This window comes from Zea mays, chromosome 1 (assembly GCF_902167145.1).
Source record: "Zea mays cultivar B73 chromosome 1, Zm-B73-REFERENCE-NAM-5.0, whole genome shotgun sequence".
Classification (NCBI taxonomy): domain Eukaryota; kingdom Viridiplantae; phylum Streptophyta; class Magnoliopsida; order Poales; family Poaceae; genus Zea; species Zea mays.
This window is the reverse complement of record NC_050096.1, coordinates 211,850,632-211,866,244: the sequence shown is the minus strand read 5'-3', so window position 1 is coordinate 211,866,244 and position 15,613 is coordinate 211,850,632. Positions and strand designations below refer to the sequence as shown.

General features: G+C 44.8%; 1 protein-coding gene and 1 pseudogene across 2 annotated transcripts; one reads left to right on the top strand and one right to left on the bottom strand.

Moving 5' to 3' along the window:
* Positions 1 to 1,174: 1,174 nt before the first annotated feature.
* On the bottom strand, positions 1,175 to 1,345 carry LOC111590805 (uncharacterized; annotated as a pseudogene).
* An 8,301-nt stretch (positions 1,346 to 9,646) lies between these two features.
* LOC103643228 (uncharacterized) lies at positions 9,647 to 13,294 on the top strand. 2 transcript variants are annotated; one of them, XR_560902.4, is made up of 2 exons: positions 9,647 to 9,947; positions 13,229 to 13,294. XR_560902.4 is itself a non-coding variant. In XM_008666382.3 (2 exons), exons 1-2 carry the CDS (start codon positions 9,894 to 9,896, stop codon positions 10,667 to 10,669), a joined length of 444 nt encoding a protein of 147 aa, XP_008664604.1. In that variant the 5' UTR covers positions 9,647 to 9,893; the 3' UTR covers positions 10,670 to 10,728. The 2 variants fall into 2 exon arrangements, 1 of the variants encoding a protein (XP_008664604.1); XM_008666382.3 differs by lacking the exon at positions 13,229 to 13,294 and adding an exon at positions 10,280 to 10,728.
* Positions 13,295 to 15,613: the final 2,319 nt, after the last annotated feature.

Genomic DNA, 15,613 nt, shown 5'->3' with positions numbered 1-15,613 from the left:
GAGCTATCTACCAGACGTCCAATCTGCCACCAATCAAATAAATTTCAAACCTAACAAGGCATGAGCAAACTACATTGTTTGAATCCGTAAAACCATGAAGAAGGCAAGGTGCTGATTTCTAAAGCACAAGACAAAGGTAAAATGTTGATCTCTAAAGCATGAGACAAAGATAAAATGCTTATCTCTAAAGCATGAGACAAAGATAAAATGCTAATTTATAAAGCATGAGATGAAGACCAAATACTGATTTCTAAAGCATAAGATCTTTGAGTGGATTATTTTCAACAATCCACTCAAAGCTCGGGGGCTACACCCATTGGGTGCACCTTCGGTGCGCCCAATGAGTTCTTAACTGCAAAAGATAGGACGCTGATCTCAAAGGCATAAGTTGATGATAGAACGCCAATTTCTGAGGCATGAGACGAAGATTTTTGAATGCACCAAAGGAGGACAACAGAAGAGTGTTTTTACTGAGTTACTCAGGGTTCAGAAGCAACGTTCAATAGGTATACCTTCGGAGCGCCCATCACCAAAATGGAAATCAAAATCGCAAGCTGGACCTAGAATCTTTGGGCTGATTATTTCAAAATCAACTCAAAGATTGGGGGCTTGTGGGGACGGATATCCCCCGGGTCCACTAGAAGGCAAGAAGGCCTCGCGAAAGGCCTTGGGCCTATTATCTCACAAGGTCGTCCCTTTATGGGCCAGGGGAGAACTGCTGGAAGAATGGGCCAACACAGAAAACTAGCAGACTCGGGCCCAGGCGGCTCATCGGATTTAAGCGTTATCCGTGGCTCCGATCCGATTCTCCCGCGCAGCACCCTCGGACGTCGGAACCAATTGAGGATAAGTCGGCAAGATTATGAGAGGATAAGTTCAGTCGGTTCACTATTACTTAGGGATACATCATCATCATACATGCATGTAATGCCCCACGGTCGATTATATAAGGCCTAGGGGGCACCCCATCATTTCCAAGTCACTCGCCAACCATCCATGTAGCTCATTAGTTTCCTCCATACTGGAGACCTCCTTTGTAACCTACCACATAAAGATCCACACCCGGAAGTAGGGTGTTACGCGTTTCCAAGTGGCCCGAACCTGTAGAAAGATCGCTCCTCGTCTCTCGTGCATCTCGCACAAATCATTGAGTTACAGTCAACAGCGCCGTCCTACTCAAAAACACCGCGAGGGGCAACCTCGGGTGTGCGGTCGGGCTCCAAACACCGACAGTACCCATAAAAATAAATTTAATATCAAAGTGAACCTACGGTCCACATATCAGATATTAAATTGATAAGAACAAATATTACCCTTTATCTTAGCAAAAAAACGAGAAAGGTATAAATTGAGAAGGAGCTCAAACCTTTTTTGTAGCCCACTCAGTCACTCATTCTCCTCTAGCTAATGAGGTGATGTTATATGAGAGTGTTGCGATACGTGTGACTTCCTGCCATGTTAGGTTTGGATAGTTTCTCACAGTTTATGTGATGCAACAACCCATATATGATGTAACGACCCATTGCTAGGCGAGAAGGGTGAAGGGATAAAACAAACCAATGTGTTTCGCACGTGATGTACAACGCACATAGAGATGTTATCATGACAATCATTATCGTACAAAGTATATAGCATGACAGTGTAAATTATTATGTCGTACCGGCATGATAAATATAGTGAGATTTGCTAAATCTTTTTAAAATGGTTACTTTTAAAATATTGACTAAATAATATTAAAAAACTTCGCTGGACTTGCCCTGCTGGTGACGACCGCAATGCTCATGCAGCCACGCTATACGCTTATTCGTTGGGGCTTGATGTGGCTTTAATCTGGCTGTGTCTTCTACAGTATTTTGTCTCTATAGATTACAGCTATTGCAGTTTGAACAACTGTAACAGCTACGGTGCAGGGCAGCCGAACAAGATAGACTTGTTCAAATGTCGAATCAGATCAGGTTGGCTCGTGACTCCCTATTTGACATTGTTGGGTCGGATTTTTTTTCAGGTTGGGTCGGGTTGTTTGGCTTTGGGTCGGGTTTTGGGTCAAAAATAATGGCTCCTACCCGGCCCATAAATTATTGCGGGTCTATCCGTCTGTTGAATTGGTCGGGTCGGGGTTTTTCGGGTTGGCTTGTTCTGGTTGATCGGTTCGAGTGGCCCATGATTACTCGTTTCATATTTGTTTTCGTATTTTCTCTTCTAATTCAAATTAGATATGAATATTAGCAAGCCGTGTCGGATAAATTTGAATAGATATCGACACTTTAAATATCTAAGTTTGAAAATACAGATACATATAAAGATAGGATACGAATCATATACTAAATACCCGGACTCGAATACGAATCGGATCTCAACTCGTTTAGATGAATCGAATTAGAATACGAACGGATAATATCCATACCTTTTGCATCCGTATACAATACTCTTACTGTCTCAAAATAAATATTATTGTAATATTTGTACAAGTTAAGCTTTTTGAAAATTAACTAAATTTATAATAAAAAATATCAACATCATTTATAACACCAAATAAATTTGTTATAAAAATAGATCTAACGATTTATCTAATAATAGTAATTATGTGTTAGGATTTATGGGCTAGACCCAATTGGGAAATTCGAATAAATCCCAGGAAAATCACAAAAGCCCATATAAGTGGATGGCTAAGGAATAGGTGGAACCAATAGCACCATATTGCTAGCTCTAGTGGAGTAGAGCTAGCTTAAATATGGAAGCCACACTCACTCACCAAGTCATGGATGAGAGGAGAGAGTGTGGAGAGCCACACGCGCGCGCGCGCTCGCTCGCCTCGCCTGGGCGGGGCGAAGGGCGCGGGCGCACGACATGCGCGTGAATGGTCCGCCGAAATACGGCCCCTTACCTTGCGGGGGCGCGGCTACCTTTTGCCGTTTGATTTTTTGGTTTCTTGGCTGTTACGCTTATCCTAACCGATCGCTATAAAATCTCAACTGATTGCGAGATTTTCATGGGCGGATAAGCACGGGGGGTCGCGGACTTGGCCCTATAAAAGGAGCCCGGCAGCCAGCCTCCAAATCATCCCAGATCCCAGTTCGCTTTCGCCTCTCTTCATATCTGAGCCGCCTTTTAGTTCCCTTCGTCCCGACCGCAGAGGTGCATCTGCGATCAGGAGAGCAGGTCTCCGGAACCCTTCGTCTTCTAGATCCTGCACCGGGAGAGGGCGAATAAGGTTTTTGGGAAGCATCTTCACGCGACTGCTCGTGATCTTCTGACCTCGTCGACCCTGCTGATTTCGCTACTTCGACATCGTCGACCCTGCTGATTCCGGCGCGCGCCAACTATCAGTATGTCTAATCAGTACGCATCATCTGATTTGACTTTTTATTTCAGTTATTCTGATTTGGTCATGATTTATATTCGGAATTTAATCTGGAATTTGTCTAATTCTTCAACAATCCAAAAACCTTATTGTAGACAATTTCCTAGTTTTTCTATGGCTGCTTTTGCCGATGCGCTCAAGCCAGAAAAGTTCAATGGTATGCACTTTAAGAGATGGCAAGTCAAGGCCACGCTCTGGCTTACTGCTATGAATGTCTTCCATGTTAGTAAAGGCAGACCTGAGGGTCCACTGACTCCTGAACAGGAGAAAGAGTACGACCATGCCAATACTATGTTCACGGGAGTCGTTCTTAGCGCCCTTGTTGACCGTCTGGTTGATGCGAATATGCAGTACACAGACGGGAAAGAGTTGTGGGATGCACTTACTACTAAGTATGGTGCATCAGATGCTGGCAGTGACCTGTATATCATGGAGAGCTTTCATGATTATAAGATGGTTGATAATCGCTCTATTGTAGAGCAAGCTCATGAAATACAGTGTATAGCCAAGGAGCTCGACCACCTTAAGATAGTCCTTCCTGACCGATTTGTGGCTGGGTGCATTATTGCAAAGTTGCCTTCTACATGGAGGAACTTCGCCACAGCTCTGAAACATAAGAGACAGGAGATATCAGTTGAAAATCTGATAGCGTCTCTGGATGTTGAGGAGAAAGCTCGGGCTAAGGACACGGGATCTAAAGGAGGCGAGGGCCACTCCAGCGCCAACATGGTTCAGAAGAACCACAACAAGGGCAAAGGGAAGCCAAAATCTAACAAGCCCAATAAAACTACCAACTTCAAGAAGAAGAAGAACAAGGCTGAATTGACATGTTTCGCATGTGGCGAGGCGGGTCATTTTGCCAAGGATTGTCCTGATCGAGCGGATCGCCGTGGCAAAAAGGGCAATGTCAACACAGTGATCGCTAGCAATGAGGAAGACAAAGGGTATGGTAATCTACCTTTCATCTTCTCAGTATTTCAATCACCTAGTTGGTGGCTTGATACTGGTGCTAATGTTCATGTGTGTTCTGACATTAACTTGTTCTCTTCTTATCAGGGCGCCCGGGATTCTTCCGTGCTAATGGGGAATGGGTCACATGCTTCTGTTCATGGCACTGGCACGGTGGATCTGAAGTTTACTTCGGGAAAGATCGTGCAGCTGAAGAACGTGCATCATGTCCCTTCTATACACAAGAATCTCGTTAGCGGAACCCTTCTATGTAGAGATGGGTTCAAGGTAGTTTTGGAGTCCAATAAATTAGTTGTGTCCAAGTCTGGACAATTTATTGGTAAAGGCTATGATTGCGGAGGCTTGTTCCGCTTTTCTTTGTTAGATTTCAATAATAAGTCTGTGAACCATATTTGTGCTAATGTTGATGATCTTGCGAGTATTTGGCATTCTCGTTTGTGTCATATTAATTTTGGCTCTATGTCTCGGCTTGCAACCATGAGTTTAATTCCGAATATCACCATAGTCAAAGGTTCTAAGTGCCATAGTTGTGTGCAGTCGAAGCAACCTCGAAAGCCTCATAAGGCTGCTGAGGAGAGACACCTAGCACCGCTAGAACTCATACATTCTGATCTTTGTGAGATGAATGGTGTGTTGACAAAAGGTGGTAAGAGATACTTCATGACATTGATTGATGATGCGTCTAGATTTTGCTATGTATACTTGCTTAAAACTAAAGATGAGGCTTTAGACTACTTTAAAATCTATAAGGCCGAAGTTGAAAACCAACTAGAGAGAAAGATCAAACGTCTTAGATCAGATCGTGGTGGCGAGTTCTTTCCCAAAGTCTTTGACGATTTCTGTGCAGGACATGGCATTATTCATGAGAGGACTCCTCCCTATTCACCCGAGTCAAACGGGATTGCTGAAAGGAAAAACCGTACGTTGACTGACCTGGTGAATGCCATGTTAGACACTTGTGGTTTATCTAAGGCATGGTGGGGGGAGGCAGTCCTGACTTCATGTCATGTTCTGAATAGAATTCCTATGGGCAAAGAAGAGAAAACCCCTTATGAGAAGTGGGTTGGGAGAAAACCATCACTTTCATACTTGCGCACTTGGGGGTGCATGGCGAAAGTCAATGTACCAATTAATAAAAAGCGCAAGCTTGGTCCAAGGACAGTGGATTGTGTCTTTCTTGGATATGCTTCGTGTAGCATAGCATATAGATTTTTAGTAGTTAAATCTGAAGTTCCTGATGTATATGTTGATACTATTATGGAATCACGTGATGCTACTTTTTTTGAACATATATTTCCAATGAAAGACATTCATAGCAATTCTAGATACTCTTCTGAGATAACTCCTGAACATAGTACACCTATTGAGAGTTTTGAACAGTCACATGAAATTGTCCTAGAGGAGGATGACAATGATGCTCCTAAAAGGAGCAAGAGACAAAGGGTTGAAAAATCCTTTGGTGATGATTTCATTGTGTACCTTGTGGACGATACTCCTACTACCATTGCAGAAGCATTTGCATCTCCAGATGCAGATGATTGGAAAGAAGCAGTTCATAATGAGATGGACTCCATTCTTTCAAATGGTACGTGGGAAGTCACTGATCGACCCTATGGATGCAAACCTGTGGGTTGTAAGTGGGTGTTTAAAAAGAAGCTCAAGCCTGATGGTACAATTGAAAAGTACAAGGCTAGGCTTGTGGCTAAAGGCTATACTCAGAAAGAAGGAGAAGACTTCTTTGATACTTACTCACCTGTTGCTAGAATGACCACTATTCGAGTACTACTTTCTTTGGTTGCCTCGTATGGTCTCCTTGTTCATCAGATGGATGTAAAGGCAGCTTTTCTTAATGGAGAGTTGGACGAGGAAATCTATATGGAACAGCCTGATGGATTTGTAGTAAAGGGTCAAGAAAGCAAGGTGTGCAAGTTATTGAAATCTTTGTATGGTCTGAAGCAAGCACCAAAGCAGTGGCATGAGAAGTTTGACACTACTCTAACGTCTGCAGGCTTTGCCATTAATGAGGCTGACAGGTGTGTATATTATCGCTGTGGTGGGGGCGAAGGAGTTATATTGTGCTTATATGTTGATGATATATTGATATTTGGCACAAACATTGATGTGATCAATGAAGTCAAGTCTTTTCTATCAAAGAGTTTTGATATGAAAGATCTGGGAGAAGCTGATGTGATTCTAAACATCAAGCTGATTAAGGCAGATGGTGGGATTACTCTCTCGCAATCTCACTATGTTGAAAAGGTTTTGAAGCGATTTGGCTTCTCTGAGTGCAAACCTTCTCCAACACCTTATGATCCCAGTGTGACACTGCGAAAGAACAAGAGAATTGGTTTAGACCAATTGAGATACTCTCAGATTGTCGGTTCACTCATGTATCTTGCTGGTGCAACAAGGCCCGATATCTCGTTTGCTGTGAGCAAATTGAGCAGGTTCATGTCAAACCCCGGGACTGATCATTGGCATGCACTTGAGCGGGTTATGCGCTACCTGCAAGGTACAATGAGTTATGGAATTCACTATTCTGGTCAGCATGTAGTACTTGAAGGATATAGTGATTCGAACTGGATATCTGATGCAGACGAGCTTTATGCCACCAGTGGTTATGTCTTTACTATTGGTGGAGGTGCGGTATCATGGAGGTCATGCAAGCAGACCATTTTGACGAGGTCAACCATGGAAGCCGAGCTAGCTGCACTTGACACAGCAACCGTTGAGGCAGAATGGTTGCGTGAACTCTTGATGGACTTGCCGGTGGTTGAGAAACCAATACCAGCTATCCTTATGAACTGTGACAATCAAACAGTGATTGCTAAAGTGACGAGTTCTAAGGATAATGGAAAGTCATCAAGACATGTCAAAAGACGATTGAAGTCTGTCAGAAAGTTGAGAAACTCCGGAGTTATAAGTGTGACTTATATTTCAACAGATAAAAATCTGGCAGATCCTTTAACCAAGGGACTACCACGTAATGTGATAGAAATCGCATCGAGAGAGATGGGTATGAGACCCGAATAAAGTTGCCATGGTGGAAACCCAGTCTATGTGATCGGAGATCCCGTGAATTAGGTCCTGGGAAGAACAAGCCATTGGTGAACTGAGGAGAGTAACTTTTGACCCTCTCTAAGTAAAGATGCAATACTCTCAAATGATGTAAGGCAGGTTGGCTTTGTGCCTTAATGTGTTCTGTTGGCTTGTATTAGCGAAGATGTTGTCCTGCAGAACATTCTTTGAAAGAACACACCTATATGAGTTAGACTGTCTAACGTCGCAGTCTATGAGATCTGGGTGATCTCTAGTAAACTCATGAAGAGACCTTGGAGTACGACGTATATGCTCCACCCGAGAAGGGGACTACTGGTAGCCAAGTACTGGTCATGACTTCAAGTGAAACCCATTCACGCAAAACTTGCAATTCAAGGCATAGTCCATTGTCCAAGTTATGGGTTGGTGTAGCTTGGAGTTCTAGGCGGAAGTTCAACTTAACAGTCTCTGCTGAAAAAACTAGTATATTAAACAGTAGTGAACAGTGGCGAAAATTGTAGATGGGCATTTGAGATCTGGTGGGGGATTGTTAGGATTTATGGGCTAGGCCCAATTGGGAAATTCGAATAAATCCCAGGAAAATCACAAAAGCCCATATAAGTGGATGGCTAAGGAATAGGTGGAACCAATAGCACCATATTGCTAGCTCTAGTGGAGTAGAGCTAGCTTAAATATGGAAGCCACACTCACTCACCAAGTCATGGATGAGAGGAGAGAGTGTGGAGAGCCACACGCGCGCTCGCTCGCCTGGCCTGGCCTGGCCTGGCCTGGCCGGGGCGGGGCGGGGCGAAGGGCGCGGGCGCACGACATGCGCGTGAATGGTCCGCCGAAATACGGCCCCTCGCCTTGCGGGGGCGCGGCTACCTTTTGCCGTTTGATTTTTTGGTTTCTTGGCTGTTACGCTTATCCTAACCGATCGCTATAAAATCTCAACTGATTGCGAGATTTTCGTGGGCGGATAAGCACGGGGTCGCGGACTTGGCCCTATAAAAGGAGCCCGGCAGCCAGCCTCCAAATCATCCCAGATCCCAGTTCGCTTTCGCCTCTCTTCATATCTGAGCCGCCTTTTAGTTCCCTTCGTCCCGACCGCAGAGGTGCATCTGCGATCAGGAGAGCAGGTCTCCGGAACCCTTCGTCTTCTAGATCCTGCACCGGGAGAGGGCGAATAAGGTTTTTGGGAAGCGTCTTCACGCGACTGCTCGTGATCTTCTGACCTCGTCGACCCTGCTGATTTCGCTACTTCGACATCATCGACCCTGCTGATTCCGACGCGCGCCAACTATCAGTATGTCTAATCAGTACGCATCATCTGATTTGACTTTTTATTTCAGTTATTCTGATTTGGTCATGATTTATATTCGGAATTTAATCTGGAATTTGTCTAATTCTTCAACATTATGTACCATAAAATAATATTTTTATATATTTAATTAAATGTAAAAGTATTTGAAGATGAGAGCGACACTTATTTTAAGGGAGGGCAAGTACCTACTGCCTACTGGCAATCTGGCACCGACGATCTATCTATCTATGTAAATAAATTTATTCTAAGAACCAAGCACGCGCTCTCTGATAATATTCAGTCGCAACAACCCAAGAACACGGCGTGTCGTGCCAAAAAAAATTCTAAAAATGAGCGTGGGCCGGCAGACGTGAGGGCGTGGACCGTGGTGGGCTGGTGGCCTAGCTTTCAAGAAAATTCGAATTTTCTTGAAATGTAGGTAGTCTTGTTTTAGTAATCTTGTTTGGTGGGTAGTTAAAGAGATATTTAGAGTGCGTTTGGTTGCGAGACAGTCAGAATAGGGGCGTCCCCTGGTGGCTGGCGCCCTCTCTTGTCCCTCCAAATTTGAGGGATGACTGAGGACAACACTGGATAGTCATGTCCCAACCCTTGACTCTGAATCAAACAATCTTATTTGAGGGATCATCCCATCACGTCCCGTCGTTTGGTTGCGGGATAGCCAGAACAGAGATGTCATCTGGCGTCCTCTCTCGTACCTCCAATTTTGAAGGATAACTGGGGACAACACTGGGATAGTAATGTCTCAACCATTGATCCTGAACCAAACAATCTTATTTGATAGATCGTCCCATCTCATTCCATCCTGTTATTACAACCAAACACACCAAAGGCGATTTCATATTAAAGAGTAGTCTCGTTTCCTTTGAGAAACAAGGCCACTTCAGCCTTCTCCGATCATAGTAAACAAATCTATGTGTGAACAACAACTTTGATGTGAACAAATTTTTATTTTATTTTTTGAAATTGGGTAGGACATGCATTTGAGCATTTCGCGTGAGCTAACAATTTGTCAGCAACTATTACATTGATGTGCGCCAGGAGCGAGCGCATAACTTGCTCACATTCATACTCGCAAGCAGCTATTCATGAGCCACTATATTATTATTTATAGTCTCTAGGGACATAATCGCATTGGAACCAACGCGGCGTAATCATGGCGAGTAGAAAGCCTTTTTGACCTGTAAAGCATCCGTTTCCAGGATGAGGTTGTCAATGCCCCCCCGCCTGCTGACCTCGTGGATCTCGACATCTCAGGTACTGTAGATGATTCACTTTGCCTCTTTCTAAAGACGCACATCGCAATTCAGCTTCCCTGTCTGTGCCTTGGTATGCTGGGTTTCAGTGTTGGCAATCTGCTGCTACATAAATTGTGGTTCCCTGTGCAAATCTCCTCTTTCCTTCTTCCTCCAGTCTCCTCTTTCCTTCTTCCTCAAATCTCGTTTCGTTCTGTCACTCACCATGCCCATAATATGACCCCCCATGGTTAGCTTCTTTCTGTTCGGGGGCCTGCAAGATGAGCTCTGCTGTAGCTAATTACATTAAGATCTCCTTCTTGAAATAGCTAATTACATACATTCACTGCACAGGATGCCCATGATCAAACTACGAACACGAGCTTTGGCCTAAAAGGCAAGAACATCTCTGAGCGTGAGTGGTCGCCGGCGAAGTGCGCGAAGCCGGAGAGAGACCTCGTCGGCTCCTGGTATAGGGCGGCGGCGGAGGTAGCCCAGGCCAGCCGTAGACAGGGAAGCCCACGCACGCGAGGGAGAGTAGGTGGTGGTGGGCCGCTGAGCCGGACTGGACGGGATTGGGCTGCCAGGCCAAAGCTAACGACGCTCGCTCCCCGCTCTTGGTGCGTCATGGTCGTTTTCGTCAGTGCGGGGTGCGGGGTGCCTCGCCGTCACATGACTCGCGGGGACGGGTGGTGGGAGTTCGGGTTACCCGAAAATTTCGGGTCGGGTAATTCGGGTATTTAAAATTTCGAGTTTTAAGAATTGATATCTGAAATTACAACGGGTTTTACAATACCCAAAAATTTTCGGGTTCGGGTTCGGGTATTCCCGAACTACCCAAACAATTGTGTTTGCTTCATAAAAACACATACACCATATTAAATTAGTAACAAAATATAGTTTGAATAATGATAAGCAATCTACAATCACAAGTTATGAACACTTACACATAATTATAAATGTATAAATTAATAATTAATTATGACATGAGTACATGACACATGAAAGTTCGGGTAATTCGGGTATTTCGGGTACCCGATTGTGATACCCGAATTATCCGAAATAAATTCGGGTTTTGCAAGTTGCTACCCGAAATTCCCGAACAAAATTCGGGCTTCGGGTATTTCGGGTTCGGGTTCGGGTATTCCGGGTTCGGGTTTCGGGTTACGGGTTTTTTGCCCAGCCATTGAGGATTCCCAGACGCCACCGCTGAACTTGAGCACGCATTGCATCACCGACCGCCTTGACTCCATGTCTCCATCTGCCGGCCCCCGAACTCCTGGAGGAACCAGCACCAGCCACACCCACAGCTTTATAAGGAGCAACGTCAGTCACTGCAAACACAATCTGTAATACCCAATTTGTAATTGGTAAGAGATAATATAAAAGGGGACACAATTTCACTTCACTTATATGAGTTTGACCTTTATGCATCATCACATGTGAACACCCTATGTAAAGGCAAATAATTCATAACAAAAAAATCCACTAAAATATGTATCATGCTGGTTTTCATTTTTGTGTGTATTTTGTGACAACATAAAGATAATATGACAAAAAAATAATAAAATTCCAAAGTGGAATTTTAGAATTTAAAAGAAATCCTAGAAGGGAGTAAAATGAGTATAAAAGATATAAAAAAATATATTATCTCTGCAATAGGTTTTAGGGTGTACATTGGACTCAAATATGCAACTCCTAAAAAGATCCAAATTCAAATTTTGAATTCAAAATAAAAAGAAGACAAATGAAGAAAAATGGAATTATAAAAGAAAATCAGTGTTGTGCGCTATTAGGCCAACTACACGCAATTTGGCCCACTAGGAGAACCCCTCACGCGCGACCCAACTTCAGGAGACTGGCGTCGACCAGTGGGCCCGTGCTGCCAGTCACTCACGTGCGGCCCCAACTCCACCCCGCGGCGCCGATGACGCGTGGGCCCGGAACTCCGACAGCTCACATCTCCCTCATGCTCGCGCGGTACGCCCAGGTCCGCCGCCGCGTTTGCCGGAGGATCTCCGCCACGTTCGGCCTCGTCGTTGCACCGTTTTGACCCGCATGACTATAACTCCGACTCGCCTGGGCTACAAAAGGGAACCGAGACCTCGTGCTCCTCCCTCGCCCATCGCTGTCTAGACACCTCCCGAGAAGAACACCGGAGTCCCCCGCCGCTGTCATCAAATCGCGTCACCGCTACTTCTCTACCCCGATAGCCCAGTCCCGGTCGTTCTTGAGGTGGCGCTTATTACGTTAAGGAAGGAATTCGGGTGTGCGTGGTCTCGTGCTGTCGGGAATTGCTCACCGTCGAGATTGGTCCGCCGCGGGCCGCACCTCCTCCGTGGCCAGGGCACAACATAGCGCAAGAGACGGTATGAGTTCCTTTCCTGTGATCGCTAAGTCCTTCTTCTTGGGTGGTGCGTCTCGGTTGGGCATTTAGTGCTCGGGTGCGGTGTTTGGGCAATGCTGACCATGGCGCCGCCGCGGCTGCTCTGGCGCCGTCGCGCGCGATGTGCTCGGGGGGGAGGCGCGGTCGTCGGGTCTCTGCGAACCGTTGATATCCATAGCGACGGTCTAGATTAGATGATGGCTTACCGATTGGGTGGAAGAGCAGAGGAGCGTTTGATCGAGATCTAGCGGCTTAGATTATAGCGCGCGTACGGATAATTCTGCACCATAGATCTAAGATCGAACGGCTGGGGCCCTGTGCTGGTTTATGCGCGCTGCCAGTCTAATCTGGTCGGCTGAATTCTGATCCAACGGCTGAGCACCCTCGATACCCCTTCGCGGGTACATTTTGCTAAAGAAACCCTAGGCTTCTGAGAAACCAACCCGCCGTCCTGCACGACTGGTCTCTGTGCCTTGGGGATTTTTGTCCCGAGCCCCCTGCTGTTCTCATATTTTGAGGCCCAGTCCAGTGCCTTGTTAAATGAATAAATGAGTTAGAAAATTGATTTTTAAATACAAAAATATATGCTAGAACTTCAATAATTCATAGAAAATGCATATGAACTCCAAATTACTCCATTCCAGCTCCTAAAATTTTGTAATTTTATTCTCTAACACCTAGAGTCTCTGTTTTGTCATGAAAACAGTAAGAAAAATTTATTCTTCACTTAATCCTATTTAAAACACATAAAACCTTCGAAAATTCATAACTTAAAATCTATAACTCCAAAAATTATGATTCCTATTCCTAGAATTTTATTTTAATGTCTAGATTATTACTGTGTATTTTGTTTGTATGTTTGGTGTGATGTTAATTTTCTCTATATGCACTGTGCTTGTTTGTATTGTGGCGAGTAGAAGAGCCCGTTGCTGAGGATCCTGGTGAGCAGCAGGTTGGAGTAGCTGAGCAGGAGCTCATTGAAGGCAAGTTGTGCCCTTGACCACTTTTTACCCAATAATGTTCTTTAATATCACTTATTCATGCATAGGTTAATTTTGATGGGACCCGATAGGTTACCCTAGATTGTTTATCCCATTACCTTGTTTACCCCTGATTCACTTAGGTAGTTTGCTATTGCTTTACATAGTTTTGGGATAATCATTTATTATATCTATGTTCCAATTATTCTTGTTATTCTATTTATGTTCATGTCAAGTTCATTAATGTTAATTGGAACATAGAGCTTAACTTGAGAAACACGTGCCACCACAAGGGTTTAATGGGACGCCCTTGGCTGACTAATTAGGAAAGCTAGTGGAAGACTACCTTACCCGAAAGGGGCAAGGGCAGTAGGGGAGTTGCATGTAAGGAGGTTCTCGGGTTGATTTAGTTGCGATGGCGGTCAGACGGGGGATTCTTGCAAGTGCTCTTCCCATAAACTGTAGCGGGTTTTCGGAAGCTAGTGGAACTTTGTAAAGGCCTCGTAGTGTTGCCCTGCCGCGCTTCCTAGGTAGAGGTGTATGGGAGTCGCGACCCCTTGGCAGATGGGTAACATGACTTGTGGGTAAAGGGTACAACCTCTGCAGAGTGTAAAACTGGTATACTAGCCGAGCTCACGGTCATGAGCAGCTCAGAACTCTCTGATGTTTAAATTATGGAACTTTAATTCAATTTTGTCATTTGCATTGCATGGGTTTATTATTAATTTGTTCTATTACTTTATTTATGGTTTGGTATTTACTTACACTTAGTAACTGCTAATAAAATTTTGATCAACTACTTAAAAGCAATGCTCAGCTTTAACCCCTGTCATTGATTAGCCTTACACATCACATGAACTCACACCTTTGTGAGTTTATGTCCACTGGTTCCCCACAACTTGTTGAGCTATGATCATGTGTGAGCTCACCCTTGCTGTCTAAAATCCCCCCACAGGAGAAGAACAGGTGCTTCAGGAGGAGCCACAAGGCGAGGAGGATGATCTGATCTAGGTGGCGTTTCTCAGTTGACATTGGCGCCGACGATCCTTAGTTCGTTTTATATTCATTATTTTAGTTTGTAGTAAGTCTTCTGCTATGTAATAAATACTTTGATGTTATTGTGACATTTATCTCTATACACTCTGTTATTATATATGTTGTCTTCTTGGCGCATGTATGAGATGCACCTGGCTTTGTTCCTTAAAGCCGGGTGTGACACAATCCCCTGTGATTCGGGTTGATAATGAGTGATTATCAATGGGTAGCACTCTAAAGTAGTCAGTGAACTGACCAGAGTGTGAGATTATGTTTGTACAACTATGTCGGTCGACTTGTGGTGTGCAGGAATGGAGCACAGGAACGGTGGTCGACGGCTGAGGCGAAGGTCATGCGGGCTCGTGCTGATGGACCGATAGCGTTGAAGGGCGAGTGCTAGGTCTTGACTGACGGATCAGAGCAGTCAGGTGACCAACCATGGTGGCTAACACCTGGAACACGCACTTGCGCAAGGACGTGGTGGAGTGGACCGTGTTGCCGACGTAGTCGAGGACTGGCGGGACACGCGTCTGATGGTGGAGGACATGCACGAGGTGCGGTGCTTATGGCAGGTTTGGTGGTTTGGGCCTCAAATCCACCCAGCGCTATGGATGACGGGTTTTACTGAGTTTGGGCCTCAAAACTCGTCGGTGGCGGTTCCGGAGGGAACTGGTAGCGGCACGCGGCATGATCGCGGAGGATGCATCAAGGCGAAGCAACTCCGTGTGAAGGACGTGGTCGTCGAATCGAAAACCTAGGAGTTAGTCCATTTCGCCCTCGGTGGAGTGGATAGGCTCTATATAAATAGGGGTAATTAGAAAGTGAGAATAACCCTATATAAATAAAGGAGAGGGCTGGTTAGTTCAGTATCTCTTGGCTCCCGTTTGTTTTGAGCACTCATTCTAAAACTCCTAGTTTTCTCTCTAGGTAGACACTAGTTGAGCCGAGGGTACCGCAACGATTTTGTTCTTCGACTGTGTTTTTGATTTGCAAGTTTAATTAGAGGAAGGGTCGCCGGTCTGGCCCACATGGCTCTTTGGCTTCAAATCTTAGTTTGTACCCTTACTAGAATTTCTGAAGTTTTATAGTTTTGATTTCTCCTTTTCCCCGATCTTGTGTTGTTGATGAAAAACCTTTTATTCCTTTGAGAAGATTTGGTTTGGGGATTTATTGGTAGTGAGTTGCACTCTTTGGATCACTGCATACACCTAGTTGTTACAGATTTTGGTCGCGATTTGAGAAAAACTCAGTTTGAACTCGTTCTAGAAAACCCCAACAAAACCCCAA

What these genes read in the sequence shown, in the direction of transcription:
- LOC103643228 (XM_008666382.3), top strand. Translation starts at nt 9,894, where the DNA reads ATGAGGTTGTCAATGCCCCCCCGCCTGCTGACCTCGTGGATCTCGACA. An exon ending in CGTGGATCTCGACATCTCAG is followed by an intron (nt 9,948 to 10,279) that starts GTACTGTAGATG and finishes TTCACTGCACAG; the next exon opens with GATGCCCATGATCAAACTAC.